This window comes from Paroedura picta, chromosome 12, assembly GCF_049243985.1.
Source record: "Paroedura picta isolate Pp20150507F chromosome 12, Ppicta_v3.0, whole genome shotgun sequence".
NCBI classification, from domain to species: Eukaryota; Metazoa; Chordata; class Lepidosauria; order Squamata; family Gekkonidae; genus Paroedura; species Paroedura picta.
In genome coordinates, this window is record NC_135380.1 from 31964910 (window position 1) to 31990701 (window position 25792).

A 25792-nucleotide genomic window follows, 5' to 3' on the forward strand; every position below is an offset into this window, starting at 1 on the left:
AGGTGAATAAGTAGTAATGCATTCTAACGGCCCCATCCGAGTCCATCTGCCGTCGGTTTCGCCGTCCCTTCACTTTAGGACTGCAACCCATTCCTTCGGTTCTGCCGTTTAATTGACAATAATTCCTGTAACCGAGTACCTCGAATTTACTTGACTCCCGTTGAACACTATTCACTTATGCAACTTGAGCCATTTTTATTATAAATTTAACAACAGTTATCAGTAAAGAGTATAAGAACAAGCCTTAAGCCTATGAGACGCAAAAGACAATTTTTTATTGTCGTTTATTTCTAAAATGCTATAAGTAGCATATAAATAACCAATTCTTGTTATGGTATTAGCATTTTCAGCTAATTTGAGCTCACTGGGTTGTTGCTTGGTTATCACTTTCAAGTGTATGTATACACACACACACAAACCTTAAACCCAGTGATACCACTGACATAAATTTGATTCACAGTGCCATCCTAACAGCATTTCCCCAGGATTAAGCCCCATCAAATAGGCTTTAGTAAGACAGTGGTTAGACCTGCTTAGGAGTAAAGTACCCAGCTGAACATTCATTGTACACAAATCACCAAGCTGCTCACAATTTAACAAAGAAACAAAACCAGGAGTGCCTTTTGTATTTTGCAACTTCATGGAGGATTAAACACAAACACCATATTGACTGTACATTCAGATTTGTTGCAACATGATTTTGGATTTACCCTTAAATTCACAGACAAAATGTCCCCCTAAATGGCAAAAAGGCAGTCTTCATTTAAGTGTCAAAATAAGTGAACCGCAAGGGAGGGCAATATAAAAATATAACACATTTATGAACAGATGAAAGCCATATGAAGCTGCTCAAACCACTCAGTCCAACACTGTTTACTCTGACGGACAGTGACTTTCCCAAAGCCCTGGACAGAGAAAGGTATTTCCAATCACCTGGTGCCTGCAAACCTTTAGCCGAGATAGAACCTGGAAGCCTCAGCATTCATGGGCATGCTCTACCACTCAGTTGCAAGTTAGAGTTTCCTACAATTATATAGATTTCTAAAACATCAGTATTCAGTATAGCTGTGATATTAGGAAGCTACAATTTTACAAATTACTATGAACACAACTTATACCCTACCACAAACTCACACATGACTCATACAATTTCTGAAGTGGGAGGTAGGCACAAGTGGATATTAAAATAGCTTGCACTGAGGGCTTTTTCCAAGCCTTTAAAATATATCATTGTATATGCTCTCAGTTCTTCGGATCGCACATTAACAATTTCTCAGAGATACTGGGCTTAATGCTGTTTATAAAATGCTGAAGAACAGGTAAAAATATCAGATTGTCTACTGGAACCAATTACTTTATCATGGCATGGCTATAAAAAAAGTATAAAGAATCTACCTGCACTCTTATGTAGGATAGATTTTGTAAATACACATTCAAGATTTTTAGATGAGGTGCTTTATTTAATCTGGATATCTGTGTATTGGAAAAGTAATTATGTGAAATTTTATGCTCTGAGAAAAAGGGCTGCTAACAGTTGAAAGAAGTGACTTGGAAAGCTTTCTTCTACAAGAGCAGGGGAAAAAAGACAGTTGAATTTCATTTTTAAACAGCACTGTGAAGATGGCCTTACCTAGTTGTTGTGAACAAAGACAGCACAGCACAAAGATATCCTGGTACCTGAAAATGAACCCTGCAGCATATTTAAAAAGTTGATCAGGTCATAATACATTCACTCAGACAGAAGAGATTTTGTATACACTTAATCATATTCCAGCACTGATACTTCTTATATACACTCACACAGCAAGTCATATGACAAGGGTGGGGCATTTGTGAAATATAGGAAATTGGTACTGCTGCTTCTGCAGACTGTAGTAAATAGGCACAAGACTCATTTGTCTTGACATCATGCTTTCAAAGGGAGTTTAAACAAATGACAGAATCCAACTTTATTATCCTGGCACTGCACAGCAGAAGGGCACTGGTGAGGTAAGTAACCCCCCCCCCCAAAAAAAAAAGAGAGTGATGATTCAAGTAAAATGATACTATTTGTTTAAAAAGTATTTGCTTCTTTGGGAATCTAATAAAGAATCACCAATTATGATATTAAGTATTTCAGGTGTTCTTGGCAGAACAAAGATAAAGGGAGGTCAGAATCCAGTCCTTTCTAGTTGTCAAATCCATCCTTCTGCTATTTCTACAGCTGTACCACAATTGAAGAAAAACTGGGCAAATCCACCCAAAGCTGTCTGGATACTTCAAGTTTTAGTAGGAACAGAGAACTGACACATTGGTGGTATCAGTTTCATACAACAGCATTCCTATGGGACTCAGCTGTGCTCAGCCCACTCAAAATCACATCTTCCATAGATGTTTATGTACACAGGCAAGAGAACGAGAATATACATCCACATTAACAATGTAGGGTTTTATTTCCAATGTTTAACCTAGAGGCAGAGTTCAGGATATGACTTTATTAAAAATACAAGGTATCTGAAAAAAATCAGAACAATTATTTTACTATACAAATTCAAATACCTGTAGCCAGTTCTGTATTTTACTTTTGAATCCTAAAAAACCCAAAGCGAAGCAAACAAAACAAAAATATAATCGGGGCAGCCTTTTAGACTACTTATTTATACCCAATTTAAAACAAAAAATATAACTAGGACAATTCACTTTCACATCTTGGACATGTGTATGCTACACTTTCCATCACAAGTCCCATTGTGAATGTTGAATATGCCTTTGCTGCTGAAATTTCTTTAAAACTCCCCCCCTCCAAAAAAAAGAAAGAAAAAACCTCCCTGAAAACAACCTCCTGAATGAAATGAAGTTCAGACTAGTTCTGATGCCTTGCTCTATTTTTATTATTTTAAGGAAAAGTGCAGTTTTCCCTAAAAAAACACACACACACGCTCCCACAAATATGCCAGAACAACCATCAGCAGGATAAGTGCTAGAGACATTTCACAAGCACTCACAGACAAGTCTGGGGAAGGCAGGTGGGGTACAAAAGGTGCGCGGAAAGGATCGAGAGACGCATTGCTACAGACACCATATACAACACATTTAGATAATTTAAAAATAAAAAAAGGGAAGAGGCAACATTTCAGCAGCAAAGTGCTCGATAAAAAGTATGCCACAGAGAAAACAGTACAAGGAGCTGAGCGATGTCTCAAAGGAAATACGGCGTGGTCGTTCTTGGCGGGATCACACGTTCAGAGTCTGGGACTGCCCGGAAGAGTTTTGGTTCCCTCGTATTTACATCTTTAAAGACCATGATTGAAGCAATGTTTCCACAGCGATAGCAGTAGTTTGGAGCCGACCATACTGTTACCAGCTTCTCGTCAAACATGAATTTGTAGCCTTCGTGCACCAGCTGATGGGCTCTGCAGATGAGCTTTAAGTTGTTGATGTGGACAAACTGTTAACGTTTAAAAGGAGCAGGAGAGAAAACATTTACAATGGAGACAATAAAGGAGGAAACCCATGTCATTGGCAGCAGTGATGGCAGCCCTTCAAAAGATCATTGTATATATTTTAAAAATTTAGACAATGCACACCTCAACACTGCACCCCAGGCTTTCTCAAGGGTTCATCAATCCCCAGGAACTGAATTTTGGGAAACACAGCAGGTTAAAGCAAGGAATGGAAAAATTCCATAAGCACACCTCTACATGGTGCTAAGGATGCAACCCAAAGCTTAAAAATCTGCTCATAAAAGCTTAAGGAATATTTATATTTATTTATAATTTAACTTACAACCCACCACTCCCATATAGGCTCAAGGTCGCTAACAATAAAAAATGAACGCACAATAACCCCCCTATAAAGCATAAAAATCAGCACAACATTTTAGTGGCAGACTAAAACCCCCTCCCATCCTCCCTCACAGAAGATGCATAACACCTCGGGGGGGTTGATAGGGTGTAGTTTAGATCTTACTCGTTCAAGGGGGAGCCCAGATCTTAACTGCCCTGGCCTCAACTAAAGATTTGGCGGACGTGCTCTGTCTTGCAGGCCTTGTGGAACTGTGTAAGCTCCATCGTGGCTCTCAGCTCTCCTGGGAGCTCATTCCACCAGGTTGGGGCCAGGACGAAAAAGGCCCTGGCCCAGGTCAAGGCCAGACAAACCTCCCTCGGGCCAGGGCTCTCGAGTAAGTTTGCATATGCAGAGCTTGAGGGTATAAGCAGGTAAGCGATCCTTCAGGTACGTGGGACCCTGACTATGGATGGCCTTAAAGATTAATAAAGATGTATTTGTGAGATTAATAAAGATGCACTTGCAAGGACCCTAGCAGCTGCATTTTGCACCAAATGGTGCAAAACACATAAACTCGGGATACAGTACCACTGCTGTTTTTTTGCTGCACCCTAAGGCAAGGGTAATCAACCTGTGGTCCTCCAGATGTCCATGGGCTACAATTCCCATGAGCCCCTGCCAGCAAATTCTGGCAGGGGCTCATGGGAACTGTAGTCCATGAACATCTGGAGGACCACAGGTTGACTACCCCTGCCCTAAGGCTTCAGCGGTAGTGCCATTCTAACATCAGTGTCACAGCTGCATCTCCAGATAGAGCTTTCCACTGGGCCACAAGTATAACTAGGGCTTGCCAATTCAGCAGGATTGCAGCCTCCTCCTCTCCCCTCCATGTTACCTGCTACCTGCAATCATAGCACACCAAATGAGAAGACTGCAAGAGAAGCAAAAAAAAGTATTTCTCCCTGCAAAATACTTGTTTGTCCCAGAGGCAATAGCAAGCTGGAAAAATAGATTTCAGCAATTCTTTCAAGATGAGGATTTAAGTGTATTGCCAAGTTGCAACTGACTCATGGCAACCCCATGAAGTTCCACCATGTGAGATTCTCAAGGCAAGAAGTGAGCAGAGTTGGTTTGCCTTCATCTGGATAGTAGCCACAGTCTTCCCTTGTGATTGCCCCTCTCAGTCCCAACCCTGCTCAGTTTCCAAATTCTGAGGAGACTGGGCTATTCTGGACCATTATGGCTGCTACCAAGTTGATGTATTGTCTTTAAAAAAATCAGGGATTAACTCCCTCAATTTAAAAAAGAAAGAAAGAAAAAGTTCAGCAATCTTACCATCGTTTTAGAGACAACACACACAAAATATACAGGCCAGACAAGCCTCCTGACCTCTCTTGCTTATAATACCATTAAACACCAGAAACTGCTGCTAGGCACACCGCTTTATGAAATGGGCTTGGGACTTTTTTTACCTCATTGGTAACTTTTGCTCCAAATAACCAGCCTGCTCCTCGAGGACTAATAGCCCAGGTGTCAACATCTTCTGGGTCTGACCAGACCAGGTCACAAAATGCTCCTTTGTGTGGAATCTCTTGGTTGCGTTCAATAGTTCGGATCTGATCCAGTGTTTTGATGTCTGGAGACAGGCCCCCATGTACACAGAGTATCTGCTCGTCTATTAACTTAAAGGTGAAGAGAGGGATACAAGCGTCACAAGTTTGAAATTCAGCGGACATTTAGGAAACTGGATTGTCACTCATTTCCCATTTTCAGAAGATGCATTTTAAAAAGAAAACCCTTACCGCCGCTACTGTAAGCATGTCAAAGACTTTGGTGCAATATCTCCAGGCATTAGCATTGCCATATTTGGTTTGGCATTCATCTGTCAGAATGAAAGAAAGGGAAAAGGCACACAAAACCGTGTTACGTTAGCTACGATTTCACAGTCCAGCTGGACTAGTAGTCACAGGTTCAGCAGATAACAAGACAAACCACACTGACCTTTATTTATTTATTATACCGCCCTTCCCTATGGCTCTGGGCACTTTATATAAAACATTTTGGAACATTTACATTGAACAATATCAAAATAACAATAACAATAACATATCAACTCGAACAACGTTTCAACAACAATAACTTTGACAGTCCCTTGGTAAGTTCGACCTCTCATTCTGATGGGGGGGGGGACACCTGGAGATGCTTTGGGTCAGTCGGCCTCAAGCAAGCTTTTAGAATGGATGAGCGCCTGGCCATGTATGTTCACCTAACTCAGTCTACAGACACCTCCACAAGCCACTTCATTTGGATAGCCCTTTTGCACTCATCAATGTTTCATGAATGACTGAGCACCAATTTAAAATACGCTGTCTAAAGCAAAGATGGGACAGGCTATGGACAATCTTTACCTGCTCTTCCTCACTGTTCAAGGATGGGGAACTTTAACAACATGACAGAATGAATATTTAAAATTCCCAGGGCTAGGATCATTCAGCATTGTCATAAAAAACTAGGGATTTGAATACAGCATTTTCAAGCCCAATCCAGTTTACTATCCATCAGCCAAGACTCACACCTATGCAAATAGCACCAAAAAAAACCCACACCTAGAACTACTGTTGCTAGATTTTAGTAATCCACAGCATTAGATCTTTGCCTACAGCTTCCTACATTCTTATCTTTGTTTACAGTTGTGATAAAAATCATTTCCCATAATCCAGGTTCACATTACTGCAATTTCCAGAGAGACAAGTTTCCAAAAACTACAATTTCCAGAGAGACGAGTTTGTTTCTTATGGTTGTGCACTGACTACAATGGAGTTTTTTTAAAAAGAAAACTTCTTACCATAGAATCCGTAGACTTGTGTTATCTGTCTGCTTTCATGATTTCCACGCAAGAGTGTGATACGATCAGGCCATTTTGCTTTTAGGGCAAGAAGATATGTGAATGTCTCAAGGCTGTAGTAGCCTCTGTCTACAAAGTCACCCTGTAAGTTCAAACAGTGTTTCACTCAGTGGCAGAACATATATTTTGCATGCATATGTACATTTATAGCAATTATTTGGGTAGCAATATTAGTTGCATTTACTTGAGAGCAAGTTTAACTGAGCTCTGTGGAATCTGAGACAGCACATGCACATGACTAGCCCACTATTTCTACTTTAAAATGTACTTCCCATGCCACTCTCTTTCACAAAGTAAATCAGCAAAAAAAGCTTGGAAGATCATGACCATCAGGACTACTCTACAGAAAAATGCAGACTTTTAATGTTTTGGTTAATTCTAGAATTATGGACCTCTGCTCCTTTAATTGCCTTTCCTGCTCACGGGCAGCACATTTTAGCTCTCTGCCCCATCCCCCACTTTCCCCCCAGACTGTAAGGAAAGCAGAGAGGCAAGACAGACTGAATACAAGCCAAAAGCCTGTTGGTTTATGTTTCATTATGCTATGCTTCATTAACAGTATTTCTTTAGCATTCAGTTTATACATACCATAAATATGTAGTTTGTGTCAGGAACTTGACCTCCAGTTCTAAACAATTCACATAGATCGTAAAACTGAAATACAAAAGTGTAAAAAAGGGAACTTTACCAAGAGCAAGTTTGTAGCTTTTAGTGTGAGAATCCAATTACTCAGAACCCTAATTTGATAGGTGACCTTTGCTTTTGTTAATAAGCAATGGCTTTAAAAGGCATTTTTACTACATACAGATTGAACAGAGCCCATCCATAGCATGCACCTGCTTAGAATCCCATACTTATCTCAACCAAGGTTACTCACTCTGTAACAAGCTGATGTAACAATTATAACAATTATACAACAATTATACAAACTATACAAGGCTAGGCAGGCCTTGGTCCCACCAGCAACCTGGGTGGGAGACCTGTTCTCCTACAGTGGGGCCCAAGTCATCCAGTGGTTCGGTCACGCCTCTGCTTGCTCAGGTAGGCAACTGTAATGCAAATTTTGCAGCCCTCTAGCTGGTGACCAGAGCCTGACCTTCCAGTCTTCATGCTCAGGTAGCAGATCCCGAGCCTTGCTTCAGATAAGGAATTATTTAATTAAATATCAACAAGGAGAGAAACCTTAAGAAATCCAGATTCCGAGCGAATCATCACTGGGATGCAAGAAGAATTTGCAAGACCAATTTAAATGTCTGCGACTACAACACAGATGGATGGAAAAAGCAGCACAGCATCAACTGTCTGGAACTTCGGGCAGTGTGTTTGGCCTTCCAAAGACTTCAGCCACTTTTTTGAAACATCCATGTTTTGGGGCACACAGACAATATGACAACCAAAGCCCACATCAACAGACAGGGTGAGACACAGTCCATCTCCCTTTACTTAGAAGCATGCCTCCTTCTAAAATGGGCAGAGAAGAACCTGGCCAACCTCAGGGCTGAGCACCTGCAAGGGACCATGAACCAACAAGCAGATTGGCTCAGCAGACAGGACCTGGACCTGGGAGAGTAGAGTTGGAACCAGAAGATATTCATCCAAGTCACAGCCCAATTTGGGTCACCAATAATTGACCTATTGGCAACACCTCAGAATGCAGAGATGCCGAAATTTCTGACATGCTTTTATCATAAAGCAGCAACAGGTGAGGCTGCTCTTACCTTCCCATAGCCTCAGGGACTCCTGTACACATTTCCTCTGCTACCTCTAGTGGGCAACTTACTCCACAGAATATGGCGGGGAAGGGCCACAGTCATCATTGTAGCTCCTCATTGGCCCTGGTGGCCATGGTTCTCAGACCTGATCCACCTCTCGACGACACACCCATGGCCATTACCAAGCAGGAGGGGCCTTCTTCAAGGTCCTTTGCAACATACAGACCCAGGGTGGCTGCGATTGGCAGCCTGGAAATTGAGCGGCGAACTCTGCAGAGCCTTGGCTTTGCTTTGGAAGTAGGGGACATTATGCTGCAGGCCAGGAGACCATCTACCAGACACATTTACAACCATGCCCGGATTGCATTTACAAGATGGGCCACCAGGAATGGGCTGGCACCAACTCATGCATCCTAGAAGGATGTGATAGCATTCTTTATGGAGGTCAGAAACAGGGCTGTAGGGGAAATACACTTAGGAGGCAAGTGGCAGCCCTAAACACCATGTTAGGGCTTTAGAGGTCTAACTTCTTTCCCGACAACGTGTAGGTCCACTGTTTTCTCAAGGGAGCTCAGCAATTGGACTCTCCCCTACATCATAGATTTCTCGCATGGATGCTTCCATTAGTTCCTTGTGCCGCCTTAATCAAACCTACCTTTGAGCTCATACATCAAGCTGAACTCAAGTATCTGTCCTGGAAGGTAGCATTTCTAGTGGCCATAATGTCAGCAAGACAGGTGTCAAAGTTGGCCGCACTGTCATCCAGAAAGGAACTGTCTACTTTGGGGAAAAAACTCAGTCATGCTAGACAGATCCTAGCTTTATTCTCAAGGTCTCTTCATGTTTCCACATGGAACAGCCTGTCATTCTCCCTGCTTTCTTCCCCAAACCTAAAACACAGGGATACAAGGAACGCCAAAAACTGGATGTGTGCAGGGCTCTATGAGTTTACTTGTCCAGGATGGCAAACTTCAGGACCTTCTTCATTTCCCACAACTCCTTCAATATAGGTCGGAAGGTCTCCTCAGCTACCACAGCCTACTGGGTCAAACAGTGCATCATCAAAACCTATGAGGTACAAGGCAAGATACCACCAGGCAGGATCACAGCCCATTCCACTCAAGCTGCCATGTCGTCTGTGACTTTTTCCACCAGAGCACCTGTAGCAGAGATCTGCAGAGCGACAACATGATCAACATTCTCCACTTTCGTCAGACATTCATGCATCGACCAGAAGGACTCCCTGGAGTCTACCTTTGGACGTTGAGTTTTGCGGCAAGCCATGCAGGACTGACTTCAAGGGGCTTTACCCGCCCTGACTATAGCTTTGGAACAGCTAACCACTCTGGATGACTTCAGCCTCACTGTAGGAGAACAAAACATTGCACTTATCTGAAGGTTTCTTCTCTCCAGCAGAGCGAAGTCATCCACATCCTGCCCAAGGGAGGTGTATGTTCACTGTAGACTCACAAAAAGAAAAGCCGCTGCTTTCAGCACTGATGCCAGAACGGTCAGCTGAAAAAGGACACCTCACCATTGATGGCATAGCCTCACACAAGAACTGAATGCAGCAGGCCTTGGGAAGAACTGGAAGGTCAAGCTCTGGTCACCAGCTAGAGGATTGCAAAATTTGCATTACAATTTCCCTACCTGAGAGAGCAGAGGTGTGACCTAACCACTCTGGATGACTTTGCCCTAACTGGAGAGAAGAAACCTTCAGATGAGTTCAATGTCTCGAATTCCACAAGGGAAATAAAAGCAGGAGAGCAAATAAATAAATTCCTACTATAATTAGGTGGCAACATTTTAAACCCAATTCAAGTTGTTTCTGAGAGCTAAAAGAGATGGGTTGCTTAAGGAAGTGGTCCCCAACTCGCGGGCCGCGGCCCGGTGCCGGTCTGCGAAGGCCTTGGCGCTGGGCCGCGGCTCCTTCTTCCCTCCCCCCCGAAGCAAGAAGCTCGCCGGGCCGCGAGCAAATCGGCTGCCAAACCAGCCGATTAGCTTGCGGCCCGGCAAGCTTCTTATTTCGGGAGGGGAGGGAAGAGAAGCTTGCCAAGCCGCAAGCTAATCGGCCGTTTTAGCCTTGCGCTGGATACGCTCCTTTCTCCAGAACCGGACCCAGAGGGTTGCGGTGGGGGAAGAGTTCTCATGTCCCTACGGACTCCCCTGTGGGGTACCGCAGGGCGCAGTCCTCTCCCCCACGTTTTTCAACATCTTTATGCACCCTCTGGCCCAACTGGTACGGAGTTTTGGGCTGGGTTGCCAGCAGTACGCTGATGACACCCAGCTCTATCTCCTCATGGACGGCCGCCCAGACTCCCCCCCGGAACCATTCGCCAGATGTTTGGAAGCAGTGACTGAATGGTTCGAGCAGAGTCGCCTGAAACTCAACCCCTCCAGGACGGAGGTCCTGTGGCTGGGAGGCAGAGGGCAGGACCAGGCAGCGAGCTTACCCACCCTGGCAGGAACGCAACTTACTATCGCGCCCCAGGCCAGGAATTTGGGGGTGACCATCAATACCTCCCTGACTATGGAGGCTCAGGTCAAGAGAGTAGCGGGTCAGGCGTTTTTCTATCTTCGCCAGGCCCGACTACTAGCACCCTACCTGTCCCCTGACCACTTGGCTACAGTGATCCATGTGACAGTCACCTCCAGAATAGATTTCTGTAACTCGCTCTACGCCGGCCTACCCTTGATCGTTCCTGGCCCTAGAGAAGCGCGCCTGGCCTCGACCAGGGCCAGGGCTTTTTTGGTCCTGGCCCCTACCTGGTGGAATGAGCTCCCGGGTGTGCTGTGGGCTCTGCAGGATTTACCAGCTTTCCGCAGGGCCTGCAAGACGGAGCTCTTCCTCCAGGTTTTTGGTTGAGGCCGGAGTCAGCGAATGAGTGCCAACATTCCCCCCCCCCCCCGGACCTAGTAAGTTAGATCTCCTCCCCACTCTCCCTGCCGCTCTGATAGCAGGGGTGGGAATAATAAGAACTTCCGCCATGTTGGGATTGTTTTAAAGTCTTTTAATGGGTATTTTAATGGGGATAAGACTGTTGTGACCCGCCACGAGCCTAGGGGGAGTGGTGGGAAATAAATCTAATTAATAATAATAATAATAATAATAATAATAATAATGATGATGATGATGATAATGATAATAATAATAATAATAATAATAATAATAATAATAATAATAATAATAATAAGCATTAAGGAACTCAATTAACAGTAGTCTAAAAACTACCAGATTCTGAATACAGATCAGAAAAAAGGATGTTACATAACCGTGTGACTAGATTGTCCTACTTTTGGAGGGACAACTGGGGGCACCTGGCAAAATGTACTTACGTTGAAATTAAAATATATATATATTACAATACTATTTTTGCATTCTATGAAAATTCAAGACACCCCCCCCCCCGGTCAATGGTGTACCGTTTTACCAATGTTAAAATCTGGTTACCTTACATAACTGTGATCATCAGAAAATTATTGAATTACCCATCTTGGTTTACTAAACATACTTTTGAGGTGGGGAGACAACCAACATATGTCTGGGGTAGGGAGATGATAGGACTGAAAGCTCACTTTGGAAAAGTTAGAAAACACCAGCAAGATTATAGGCATGCAGCATACAGACTATCACTCCTGAATTACACAGACATTCTAGTATTGTTAGTAAGCACAAATAAGAGACCACTTTCCTTCAATGGCACCAAAAACACTGAAAAACAAATAAATCACTCTTCTATAACATTGGCAGTTTTCTGCCCTCTCTGGTGCTGGAAAGGACAGTATCAAAAGTATAATATGTATGAAATTCTACCTGTCCATGTATATCTCCACAGACGGTCACTGGCGTAGAAACAGGCTGCACGTTAGATTCTTCCAGAAGCAGGTCACACACATAATCACACAAACGCTACAGGGAGAAGAAATTACTTGGGTCATTATGAAAGTTTGTCTGAACTCTGAATAATTACCTGATGCTGCATCCTTTTCCATTTAGTGCCTCTTAATAATTTTGAAACAGCCTTGGGGGACAAACGGTCTGGCCTCTTCAGGGCCAAACAGGTGCAGCCATCTGCACCCTGATGCGCCCTGCCCCTATTGCTCCCGCCCTCCCTCACCAAGTCCTCACCCCTTGCCTCACAGACGTAACTGGCTGGCTTAGAGCCAGGCATGTCTGTGACTCTACCGCTCCACTTGCAGCGCCCCAGGTAAAAGGCCCAGCCTTGGGGGGGGGGGGCGCTTCCCAAAGGCCTGGAAAGCACACCCGGGGCCCCGCAGAGGCCCCTGGTAGTCCATCCAGCCATGCAAGAGGGGGGAGAGACGGGGCGCTTCCTAAAGGCCTGAGAAGTACACCCGGGGCCTCGCAGAGGTTCCCGGTGTGCTTACCAGACCCCCGGAAAGTGCTCCCTCTCCCCCCCTCGCCCTCAGTGATTCCTGGCAGCCTGTAAAGCCGCCGGGAAGCTCATGGGGAAGACCCTTTCAAAGCCCGTTCTTATGAACGGGCTTTGCAGCTAATGATGGAATGTGTACATTTTGGGTAGATAGCAGCTATATGAGAACAACCTGAAGCCATTGATTATAATTTTATAAGAATGGATGTATGTTTTTAACTGTGTTGTAAACTGCCCTGAGCCACTAGAGAAAGGCAGGCTAAAATGCAACGATAAATAAATAAGCTACCACAGTTCATGTTTTTAAATTAATGGATTCCCTTTTTTTGCAAAGGTCCAGTTTGATACTAGTCCCACCCTCTATCCTTCCAAGGTGGCAGATCACCTCATGCAAGAGGCACATTTGGTGACCTTACAATTAGGGAATAAAAGCTCTCGCTCCTGAAATTCCCCCCACCCTTAAACATCCAGGAAGAATTCTGGAGAATATGAACACTAGCAAAACCATGGTGTGGTATTTTGGTTAGTTTCATTATAAGGAATTAATCTTTTCCCCCTTCCTGGACTTTCCTATAGACCATCACAGCTACCTACATCCCGAATTATTTCCAATCTTTTCTGTTGAGAACTTCCAATAAATTTAGATATTTAATAGCAACAGAAAAGAGAATAAAGTTGACTGAACAAAGGCTTAACCAAATACTAGTTTCACAGAAAAGGTAAAAGGTTGTCACTGTGAACCATTTTTAAAAATAAAATGCACAATTAGGTTATATTTTTCTCCCATCAAATTACTGCTCCAGTATACAATACAAAGCATTGTTCATGGCAAAGAACTTTATCAGGCACAAGTACATTTGAAAGACAATTTTGTTTTAACATAAAAATTAGTATATCATTGCAAAACTAAAGTGGTTTAACAAGCAGGTTACAGTGATCTAAAAGAGAAAAATAGATTTAAAAACCCCTGGCTGCCAAGAGCTTGAAGCACAAAATTACGGCAAAAAATTAGCTACAAACCATTTCCTGGAGACAACTGCTTTGCAGCCTGCTGAACAAAAAACTGCTCATAGGAAATGAACCCACGTATTCCAATCTGTCATTGCAGTAATACACTCACACTGGGGAGAAGATAATTTGTACTTTTCAACTAACCCAGCAGGGCTCTCAAACCTTGTCATAGGTGTGTATAAAAGTACTGAGATAATAGATAGTAGTGTGTCATGCAGAGATAAGAAAAGCCATACCTGATTAAATATATTCTTCTATCCACCTTCTAGAAAAAGGAAGCCCTGCTGTTCTCCTTTCATCAGGTTCATATTCTAAGAATGAAGCTCCATTTTGGTTTTCTCTTCTACTAAAATACTACATTTATCAGAACATATACTTCCTTCTTCTCCCTGATTGCACTTTAAAATATTAGCTTATCTCTATGAGCTGGATGCAGACTTAAGTAGCAGCTTCCACCAATTTGTCCTTCCTGCTAAACAATTCATGCCATCCTCAAGGTCCTGTATGGCTCGTTGTGTAGAAATGAGTGGGCTGCAGTATGGAGGTAGGAAAATTCTATTTGCTGGCAGAAAATTTTATCTGTTCCTAACCATATGTCAAATGCCAGTGTCCTACCCAACTTAGTCAAGGCCCCCTAACTAATTTGTTTGTGCATAACCTTGGGCTTCAGAAAGTTTACAAAAACGTTGCAATGAACCATAGACCTTGTAAGGAAAACTTAGTTGCCCTCCAGAAAATGTTACTATTAACCATCAGTTTACAATACAGCCTATTTATAGGATTTCTGTGGCATCCCAGTCGTCAGATGCTGGACAAGGCTTACAAAACCTCCCTGAAACCCACTGCCACAACATCAACTGAGAGAGGAGTTCACGTTACTCCCCACCCAAAACTCTCTTCGGAGGGACCTGATGATGCCATCTCAGGGCCACCTCAACTCCCTCCAAATCACCGCAGCCCCAGCCGCATTCCCAGCTCGCTGTCTAACGCCACTAAAACTTTCGTGCGCCGCCTCTCTCCCCCAGGCGGCTTACCTAAAAGGTAACCAAGTGGAGCGAGAGGAGGAGACGACCCAGCCGCTCCTTTCCCTCCCCGCGGCGGCCCATCTTACCTTGAGGTCGTTCTCGGGCAGGTACTTGCAGAGCCGCGCGATCTCCACGTACTTATCCAAGTCCAGGGGCGCCATTTTGGAAGAGCCGCTTTGAAGTGGGGGAAGAGGTGAAGGAGGAAGGAAGGGAGAGAACAAGAGAAAGGAGAAGGAGAGAGACCAGGGCCCGGAAACAAAACCTAGCACTTCCGGGTTGCGCGCGCGTAAATCAGCTCCCGGAATTTTTCGGGCTCACCGCGCGCGGAAGGATATCAAGAATGGCACAAATTCTTTCTCCCCCCCCCCTCCTTTTCTCTTTCTCAGTTCCCTCCCGGCGGGAGGGAGCGAGACCTCACCGGAAATTTGAACACCCACTTCCGGTTTACGTTTGAATTCTATAGACGAGCGGACGTCCTAGCTGGGCAAAGGCTGTTTCCGACTTTCCCATACCCAGTCTGCACTGCGGCGTTTTGCGTGACTGGGCGCGAGAATCCGTTTTTTTTGCCCCGTGGCTTTCTGGGATTCGTAGTCCATTCCTCTTTCCTTAGCCTAAAATAACGGCGCTTCTCCAAAAAAGTCGCCCGATTAAGTGCAATAGATTAAGTGTCTGAGCAGAAGAAGAGAACCCGGCTGAATCAAAGCAAATGTCCAGGCACGGGGAAAGCCCAGAAACTGGGGCAAGAGGTCGAAACCTGTTTCTGTTGTTCCTCGCCATGCAATGAGAATTCACAGGTATACTCCTCCTGAACATGGAGTTTTCATTTATCCATTGTGTCGAACAGCTATGGACTGACATTTCCATTAATTTTCCTTGTCTTTTTCCAAAGCCAAAAGCCACTTAAGCTAGAAACTAACCAATCTCCGCGAACTTATCCAAGTTCAGGGTTGCCATTTTGGAAGAGCTGCTTTGAGGTGGGGGAAGAAGTGAAGGAGAGAAGGGAGGGAGGAAGGGAGAGAACAAGAGAAAGGAGAGGGGGAAGGAGACACCAAGGCCCAGAAACGAAAACCAGCATTTCTGAGGTCGTTTGAGTTCAACGCTTGGGGGGGGGGGGACATAGTATATATTAAAATGTCAATATTCAAGATTCACGGACAGATGCTTTCCCAATTGTGGAACATGAGAGTAATTTGTCTCCACCCAAGCATGGAGGCATCCCCATAAGTAACTGGCCATGCAGAATTCTGTCCTCAGACCTGAGAACTAAATTCCTAAATTACACTTTGTTCTACTGTTCATTATGTGACAGTGCAATATGCTATTCAATTATGTTATCCAAAATAAGAAATAAAATGAAGAGGATGTATGGCTCTTCTGGGGGATTTCATGAGTAAGAGTGTTGCTGGCATTTGATAAAATGGGTTTTAGCCCAAGAAAGCTTGTGTATCAAAACACCTGTCAGTCTGAAAGTGAACTTTCCCCACTGAGTAGACCAGTACGATTCTGAATAGAGCCACATAACATTGTACAAAACTCCTTTTTGGTTTTACACGTTAGAAATAGACTCAAACTATTTCAAACTCTCTGAAATTCCATAGCGCAGTGTTCCCCAACCTTTTTATCACTGGGGTGATCAAGCTTGACAATTTTACTGAGGCCAGGGGGTGGGGGGTAGTCTTTTGCTGAGGGATGTCGCCACTGCCTGAGCCACTGTTCCACTTGCTTTCCCGCCAGCGTGCCTGATTTCCCATCGCCCACTGGGGGGGAGCAGCAGCTCTGCGGTGCCATGCCGAGGGGGGGGGGGCAGCCATGGTTGCCACTGGAGAGCAATAAAGGTGAGCCAGCAGCAGACTGGCAGGGCAGCCCCCGAGGCAGCAACCAGGAAGGAGGACAAGGAGGAGTCACAGCCCAGTACTGACTGATCCACTAACTGGTCCTGGTCCCTGGACCGGGGGTTGGGGACCACTGCCATAGCGGACTTAAAAGTTGCATTTCAGCAATAGAATTTCAAAGAAAGACTCCATCATGAAGCTGCTGAAAAGGAATTCATATGATGGATTCATATAACTCATAACTTGTGACAGTTTTAGAACTAGACCTTGGTAAATGGGTTGACTGCAGACAATAATTCTCTTGTTTTTAAGTAAATGTGTTTAAGATTGCCACCTTGAACTTGTGGTTTCGAGGGATACAGTTGTCATAATCTTTGCCACTGTTTTGCAATATTTGTTTACTACCAGACTCGAATCTCGCTGGATTAACTTGCTGTGTGCACAAGTTCCTGGTATGTGGGAAATGTCTACAAAACGTTAAAGTGGTATCCATGCATGTGCATATGTCTATTCTCTGCTTATATGGAGAGTCTGCTAATTGAGAATAATACTCCCTGCGTTGGACGAAATAGACTCCAGATCTCAGAAGTTCCTGCCGCTAAATTTATAAAATGCCGCAAGACCCTTTTAGCCCCCCCATTTTTTCTTTTCTTTTGTTAATGGTGTTGAATAATGTGCAGTGCTTAATCCGTAACGGGAGTGTTTCTCTGTTGCGCGGATCTCCGCACATGCTCTCCGGCACTATCTGCACTGTTTCTCCAATGCCCCTCCCTTGGATTCAAAATGGATTTCGGGGCCTCGGCATTAAAAGGGCAGAACCGCGCGTACAAATCGCGGGGAAGAAGGGCCGCGCCGCTACGCCTCCAAGGGCGGGGCCATGCGTCTCCTAGCAACGGCCCGGGGGGAGGCGGGGACCGGATTCTGGCCCCGCCCCCTGCTCTTCTTCCTCGGGCTGGATCAATGGGGCCGGACTCGGACTCACCGGTATCGCTGCGGGAGCTACAGCCTGGAGAGGCGCCAGAGGGCGCGACCTGGTGCGTTGGCGAGGCTCGTGCACGTGTGAATGTAGCTTTCCCCTCGCGACTAGGCGAGTCAGCGCTGCAGGGTTCGGGAGAGGGGGCTGGGATCCGACGCGGAAGAGCTCTCGGCGCTCCTGCGTGGTTGGTGGCCTATCCCAGTGGGAAAGGAGCAAGCCCTTTGTCAGTTTTGTGTTCACGAATGGAGAGAGGGACACCTTCCTAGTTCTCTTGTGGCTGAAGTCATGCTCGAATATCCGGGGGATGGGGCAAGCCATTGGTTAATTGGGTAGGATTTTCTCTGGCTAGCATGCCAGAGTCTCATGCAGAGAAAAGGTTCCCCCACATTCTGCTGCATGGAATCTGGAGATACCAGGCGCATGTGCAACATGGAAGCACAGCTCTTCCTTAAAATAGAATTATGCTATAATAATATGGTAATGATCACCAGGATTCCGTCCATCAATACAGGACTGGTGCCTGAGTTGACCAGTTGTTTTGTCTGCAAGAGCTGAGCCTGGAAATGGGGTATTTGGGTTGGAAGGGATGACCCACTCTCAGCTGAAAGGAGAAAAACTAGTGCATAAGAAAGAGAGGAAAGGAGGGATTTAAAGATGATTGAGAGGGGGTTGGCAGAAGCAGTGGGGTGTAGGCTTTCTTTCACTTTCTGAGGCTCTGATGTGGTCCTGTGCCTCTGCCCTATCTGTAGACTTTGTTGTTGTTAGGTGCGAAGTCGTGTCTGATCCATCGCAACCCCATGGACAATGACCCTCCAGGCCTTCCTGTCCTTTACAATTCCCCAGAGTCCATTTACGTTTACACCAACTGCTTCAGTGACTCCATCCAGCCACCTCATTCTCTGTCGTCCCCTTCTTCTTTTGCCCTCGATCGCTCCCAGCATTAGGCTCTTCTCCAGGGAGTCCTTCCTTCTCATGAGGTGGCCAAAGTATTTGAGTTTCATCTTCAGGATCTGGCCTTCTAAAGAGTAGTCAGGGCTGATCTCCTCTAGGACTGACCGGTTTGTTCACCTTGCAGTCCAAGGGACTCGCAACTTCTCCAGCACCAGAGTTCTATATTACCTTGTGTTATTCCGATTTTGTAGTCTTGAGTCTTGGCCTAAGGCCACTGAATACATAGCAGAGGATGATTGGAACCGGAGGCTTCCTGATTCACAGGCTGGCCTCTGAGCTGCTGTGCAATCCAGCCCTGTACAAGTTTGCACAGAGGTCATCCCTACTGAATTCAATGGCATTTATGCCCTGGCAAAATTATCACTCTCCCCTGCTTGGTCCATATAAAACTACAGTCTGTCGGCAAACCCTTTGCTTATTTATTTCAGGTACCACTTTGCCCCGCTTGGAGAGAGCCCCTGTGCTCGTGTGGGCCACAACTGCTTGTACTTGCCTCCCTTGGACTCTGGCAGTAGTAAAGGCCAAGTTGTCATTGTAGGGGGAGCAAACCCAAACGGCAGCTTCTCTGATGTGTACTTCATTGATCTTGGTAAGGATTTGGGTATATTTTCCAGCTGAGTTTATGTGATAGGAGTGCAGAAAAAGTACAACATTAAGTACTGAAATCTACTTCCCAGGAATCTTAAGTTTTCATACTTAAAAAGCAGGTTACTGGTCTTTGTGGTTCTGAAAATATGCCTGAAAGGGTGTGACTAACGTGGAGTAATTGGGTGTGTAGACATATTGGTCTGAAGCAGCAGAAAGTTTTGAGTTCAAAGATGCCACTTTACTCAAACTTTGTCATGTGGAGTAATCACCATAACTACAGGTTATTGCTCAATTTAGAGCACTCTGAGCTTAATGTGTTTCTTGCCTCTCCCTGTGGACTAGTAAAAGCAGGTTAAAATGAAAGGAAACAGTAAATGTTGCATTATAAAATGTGCAAAATAAAGAGAAATCCAATTTCTTTACATAATTTATGCTAGATGCAAGTGGGTAGCATCTTGTTGGTCTGAAGCAGCAGAACAAATTTAGAGTCCAGTGGCACCTTTAAGACCATCAAAGTTTTATTCAAGGTATGAGCTTTTGAGTGCATGCACACATTATATCTGAGGAAGTATGCGTGCACACAAAAGCTCATGCCTTGAATAAAACTTAATTTATACTAGTTGCTGAATTGAGTGTTTCTGCTCCCTGGATTTAGGTTACTTGGATACAGAATGTTGTTTCCTATTTAGAGGAAGATGATTACAATACTTGCATGTGTATATTTTATTCAGTGCAAGAGACTTTGCTCCGTGATGGTAACAGAGCAATCCCAAGCAGGTCTAATCAATGCTCTGTATACTTCATTGGTCACACTGCATCTGGGGTACTGTGTGCAGTTCTGGAGGCCTCGCTTCAAAAGGATGTGGACAATATTGAGAGGGTGTAGAGAAAAGCAATAAGGATGATTTGGGGCCTGGGGACCAAACCTTATGAGGAAAGGCTGAAGGATTCAGGAATGTTCTGCCTGGAAAAGAGGAGGTTGAGAGGGGACAGGATTGCTCTCTTCAAGTATTTGAAAGGTTGTCACTTGGAAGAGGGCAGGGAAAGGTACCTGTTGGCAGCAAAGTAGTAATGAGTTGAAACTACAACAGTATTGGCTAGATATCAAGACAAAAAAAATTTAACACAGTAGTTTCAGCAGTGAAATTGGCTGCCTAAGGAGGTGGTGAGGTCCCCCTCACTGGCAGTCTTTAAGGACAACTATTTTTAATGGATGATTTAGACTGATCCTGCATTAAGCAGGGAGTTGGACTAGATGGCCTGTATTGCCCCTTCCAACTCTGTGATTCTAGAATCCCATTCAGATCTCTTCAATGTGGCTTACTGCTGAGGAAACATTCTTAGGATTGCACTGCAAGCCACCTGATGCCACCAGTGTTGTTTTTTTAAAAATAGATGGACACAGCTGGACCTTGCCTCACTGGGAGGGCCTCTTGCCCCGATATGAGCATTCAGCCTTCATTCCTGTAAGCCAGCCCACAAAACTCTGGGTGTTTGGAGGGGCCAATGAGTCAGGGAACAGGAACTGCTTGCAAGTTTTGGACCTACGTAAGTGTTTGTTATTTCTTATTTGTTACTTCTTCAAACTATCTTTTTAAAAGACCTCCGTACAATATTATTGGTCATATCCCATTGATCCGTGCCACTATCAGGCACTCTCACCCATATGAGGAGCCTTCCCCTTCAAGAGGCTTCTTCTGCCCAGGGGAAAGAAGTAATAGAACAGATCACTCTTGAATTACTTTTGAACAAGTAAATAAAAAGCTTTGTAAAGCTGTGTAAAAGTTCTGTGGCTGTCTTTTCCCAAAATGTATGCATGTCTGATGTTCCTAATTTCAATGTAATGCTTGCATTGCCTATTAAAAATGCTTCTCTCTCTCTCTCTCTGTTTTCAATGAAATGTGGCCCTTTGCAATATAAAAGTCATTATCATAAAAATATGAAATCATTAAAAACACAGAGTTAAAGTTCACAAAGCGTAAATTGAGTGCTTGGGAAAACAATAAGAGTAATCAGTTATGTTGGTCTCTAGATAGAAATTTAAAATCTCTAGTATAGCCAGCCTCAGACAAACTAAAATTTTTGCAGAAGAGGTAAATTGTTGCTGTCCTCCTAAAAGCTGCCATGAAAGATATCATCCATGCCTTGTGGGAGGGGGCGTCAGCAACCCTGGCGTTACCATCAAAAAGAGACTGTCACTTCCTGTTCGACCTCCAGTGATAGGACAGGAAGGAAACAAAGAAGTAACTGTTTGTTTCAATATGAGCTTTTGTTAGGCCCAGCTCAATTCTCCAGATATAACCTCCAAGAAGGATGGCTTCAACAACTAGATTGGTTTCATGGTATGAATCTGATCCTTTGTGAATCTTTATGGTTTCCTCACTAGAAAGTGGAATTTGGGAGAGTCCTGAAGTAACTGGCACCCCACCGTCTCCAAGGACATACCACACATCCTCTGCAGCAATTGGGGACCGGTTGTATGTGTTTGGAGGAGGTTATAAAGGGGCAGATCCTGTCCAAGACCAGCAACTTCATGTGTTTGACTCAGGTGATTTACTATTTACTTTCTAAGAAGGAGTATTGTCTTCATCTATATGAATGAAAGTCTGCCTTGCCTCGAGTAGGCTTGACACATTCAGGGCTGTTTGTTGGTGGCAGTAGTTGCCAATATGAAGTACTGTCTGGCCCTTTTTGGGCTGCCCTCCCAACTCCTGGAAATCAGTGCAACCTTATATATGAATACCGGCACATCTTCTGTTTACAGAATAAGCACTGGGCAAAACCAGTTAAATATTAATATTTTGGACTGTGATCAGATACCCCTTGACGTCAAGTACCCCTGTGTAGGTAGCAGCTTCCCTCTTTCCATTCATTTTAGGGGCATTTGGAGGCAGGGGGCAGGAGGGAAGCTTAGCCCTGCTGTGGTCAGGGGGAGGGCAGGCCTGGCACGATGGCAGTGCTGGTCTTACTGGCAGCTTGTTAGAACTGCAGGTATCTCAAAGCGAACAGGAAGCACAAGCAAGGGCTGTCATCCAAGAAAATAATTAAATATAATTTCTTTTAATGAGGAGAATGTGATCCTTGTGCCTGGGATATATGAAGCTGCTGTGCTTTTTTAGTGCATCTCATGTAGTTTTACCTGTGACTGGAAGCAGGACCCCAGGCAGAGGAAGTGGGTGGTGTCCAGACAAAAGTTTTAGTCAGCAGGAGGAAACTTTCCTCCTTCACCCCTTTCACCGTAGCCGCCCCCCCCCCCAATCTTCACAAAATTCTACCCTTGAGGGGATAGGAATAAAATATGTGTGTGTGCAAGGGGAAAGGGAGTAGATGGAAATTGCTACTTGAGTTTGGAGCCAGCCCACTCCTTTGACTGGGACTGAACCTTGGACCTTCTGCATGTGCAAAATGTGCCTCGGTAAGCCCCTTAATACCTTATTGTGGCCCCTTTCTAAATATTTTAGGATGCCTTTCCCCACACGTGGTCCAGGCATCCAAAATAAGAATCAGGTACCTAAATGATGAAGCTGCCTTCTTCCGAGTCTAGCTTAGTCCTGCAACATCTTCCCCACCACCACCTTTGTGTCGTATTAACATCTAGCCAGTGTTGGCTAATAGCAAGCTTGTGATGAAAAGTTCTGGATGATGTGAAAGCTTACTCACAACATTGCAATATATTGGCAGGTCCTAATCCAAGCTATTGTACTGTAGGTCAAAGGAAAGTCTTCTCTCCTCACCCTAATGCTCTTGGTTTGTTCTTGCATAGCCACACTGACATGGCAGCAGGCAGAAGTACAGGGCAGCCCTCCTGCCCCTCGGCACGGCCACGCAGTGGTGGCTCTTGGGAGCAAGCTCTTCATCCATGGTGGTTTGGCTGGTGATACTTTCTACAGTGATCTGTACTGCATTGATACAAGTAAGTAAGGGATGGTGCTGATTTTAAAGAAAGTGTTTCATAGCTCTCCACACTTGTGCCTTTTAAATCTAGCTCAAAAAGAACATATTTAGGTTTCTCCCTGTTAAAACACAAACTATACTATACGGATTCAAGTGGGTAGCTGTGTTGGTATGAAGTAGCAGCACAAACTTGGAGTCCAGTGGCGCCTTTAAGACCAGCAAAATTTCATTCAAGGTGTAAACTTTTGTGTGCATAGCATATTTCGTCAGTCCATGAAACGTGAGTTACAAAATCACATATTATAAATAGGTCATGGATCTGTATACCTAAGAATGGAGATGTTTACTAGGTACAACGATTTAGGTTATTTGTTAGTCTTTGCCCAGTATGAACAGTATAATAAGATGCAATAAGAGCAAGTAGTCTTTAGACAGCATTTCGGCTAAAATACAGCAATAAAGGGAGGTGGTAAAACAGATACCCCAGTTCATAAACTTTGACTGACCACCTTTTTGGATAGATCATTTAATTTGTTACATACTGTATTTTACCAGATACAATGGCCCTACAGAAATTATAAGCCAAATTTATCATATATTTTTTTAATTCCGGAGGGACAAAGTTAAGGAAATAAAAATGTCAAGATTAACAATTAATGGACAGATGCATTCCCAGTTGTGGAACCAGAGAGTTATTAAAGGAGAACCTGTTGGGTATCACTGGGATTCTGAAACTGATTCTAATTCTGCAGTGCAAGGTGAACTGCTGGAACTGTGCCACATACGGAGTCCTAGAAATCTTTCTCAGATTTGTTTTGATTCTGTATGAAGCAGAGATTCTCAGTATGCATTTAATTCTCTTTCACCCATGTGACTGCATAGTCTGTGAATACCGTTGCAAGCCTGTGTGTGAATTGCAAACTAGTTCTGTGTGGGATACCTCCGATGATTGGATTTATCTTATTTGTACAGGAGATATGAAATGGGAGATGCTGTCGGCCACTGGATCTGTCCCAGGAGGGCGGGCAGCTCATTCAGCAGCTGTTTTTCAGGGTTGTTTGTACATCTTTGGTGGAATGGACCCAACAGGTGCACTGGACTCAATGTACAAGTATCACATAGGTGGGTTCTGGCAAGGATGACTGGGAAGCGACTGGCCTATCATGAGCAGTTAGCTAACTGAGCCTTGCTATCTGTCTCCAACAGCCAGCACACAAGTCCTGTATTCAAATCATCCCATTCACAGTAAGCCAGAGGGATGAAATATTATCAACACAGTTGCTCACCCAGTTCCCTGTGCTTTGCCATCCTCCAAATTATTTTCATAACATAACATTGCTATTCCTTTTAACATTTCAGAAAAAGGTCACTGGACACATCTGGAGTTCAAGACTCCTTTGCCCCCAGGGCGCCTGGACCACTCCATGTGCATCATCCCCTGGCAGGCTCCTTCCCAGAAGAAAGATGGTGAAGCAGGAGCTGGGGAAGGGGTCAGTGGCCAGAAGGAAAGCTGCCCAAAGGAGCACCTGTGTCTCATATTTGGGGGAATGGATATGAGGGGGGAGCTGTACAAGGATTGCATTGTAAGTCTACTTCAGTAAGAATATCAGAGTGTACTGAAAGCAGCACAGCTCTTAGGGACCACAAAGGTTGACCCTTCATCTGTGGAGCCTTTTCACTGACAATCCAAAACTTTTTGGCAAACTACTGTGAATATGTGCATTCTTGTGCTTCTTGAGGCCTAGGTTTCCAAAGTGCTCAAAATGACTGGGCAAGGAGAACCTGTACAAAAGAGTTGTTTTTCATTATTGTATCTGGTAATTTAAATATGTATAAATAGAAAGTATTCAAATATGTAGTTAAATGTAGCTTGTACCTTTTCCTTCCTTGGGCTGGTTGCTCATCATCTCAGTTTTTCTACATTTAAGTTGGTGCCTTCACTTCAGCTACCACTAGGGCAGGGGGGAAATGCTGTTTCTAGCATGCATAAGAGGACTCACAACAAGGAACTTGTGAAGCGGTAAAGATGGATGTGATTTTAAAGCACCATCACCAGAGAATCTTGTCAAGCTTAAATCTGAAGAGTGCATAAGGGATTACAATTAGGGGGAGACACAACAGGTGAGAGAAGTAATCCTTTCAACCAATAGGAGGGAAATGCTGGACTACTGCCGAGTTCAAGTCTACAGAAGCAATGCCATGGTGTATTTGTTTTGCTTCTTCTCTCCCTCTTCCAATATCTTACATCAGGCTTTCTCAACCAGGGTTTCATGAAACCTGTGGTTTCTTGATGGCCATGGGGTTTCTTGAATGGTAGGAGTTAATTTAAAAACTATTTTTAAAGAAATGTAAAAATGTATGACCATATATGGCCATGTTGACCCACCCATTCCTCCCAAAATGGCCAATGATGGACCTGGAGGGAATGGGGAGGGGCTCTGGGGTTTGTGTGTACACAGCTATGCTTCCCAACTATATTCTGCATGATCACGCTACATTGGGGTTTTTTTATAGGCCTGAAGAATATTTCAGGGATTCCTCAATGGTAAAAAAATTGAAACATTCTTGCTTGGTTACATTTATACGCATGGCTATCTGACAAAGTACTTATCCCCTCTTCTGCTCTCTCTGTAAGGCAGGATGTATATCTTTCAGTGTTGGCCAAGTGGGGTGAAATACCTCTTACAGTACCTCTTCAGCAAAAGAAAATGTGTGCCCATATCCTATGCCTCAAAATGTCCC

General features: G+C 44.3%; 2 protein-coding genes across 3 annotated transcripts; one reads left to right on the forward strand and one right to left on the reverse strand.

Annotated features, from left to right (window-relative positions):
- Positions 1–2413: 2413 nt before the first annotated feature.
- On the reverse strand, positions 2414–15216 carry PPP6C (protein phosphatase 6 catalytic subunit). Its single transcript, XM_077306724.1, has 7 exons — positions 14896–15216; positions 12197–12292; positions 7259–7324; positions 6611–6752; positions 5568–5647; positions 5238–5447; positions 2414–3427 (listed from the first exon to the last, which is right to left on the reverse strand). The coding sequence occupies exons 1-7, from the start codon at positions 14968–14970 to the stop codon at positions 3179–3181; spliced, it is 918 nt and encodes a 305-aa protein (XP_077162839.1). The 5' UTR covers positions 14971–15216; the 3' UTR covers positions 2414–3178.
- A 151-nt stretch (positions 15217–15367) lies between these two features.
- On the forward strand, positions 15368–24908 carry RABEPK (Rab9 effector protein with kelch motifs). 2 transcript variants are annotated; one of them, XM_077306723.1, is made up of 7 exons: positions 15368–15603; positions 18997–19157; positions 20552–20704; positions 21543–21704; positions 22920–23069; positions 24023–24172; positions 24410–24908. In XM_077306723.1, exons 1-7 carry the CDS (start codon positions 15590–15592, stop codon positions 24649–24651), a joined length of 1032 nt encoding a protein of 343 aa, XP_077162838.1. In that variant the 5' UTR covers positions 15368–15589; the 3' UTR covers positions 24652–24908. The 2 variants fall into 2 exon arrangements, with proteins under 2 accessions (XP_077162838.1, XP_077162837.1); XM_077306722.1 differs by lacking the exon at positions 15368–15603 and adding an exon at positions 17410–17675.
- The last annotated feature ends 884 nt before the right edge of the window (positions 24909–25792 follow it).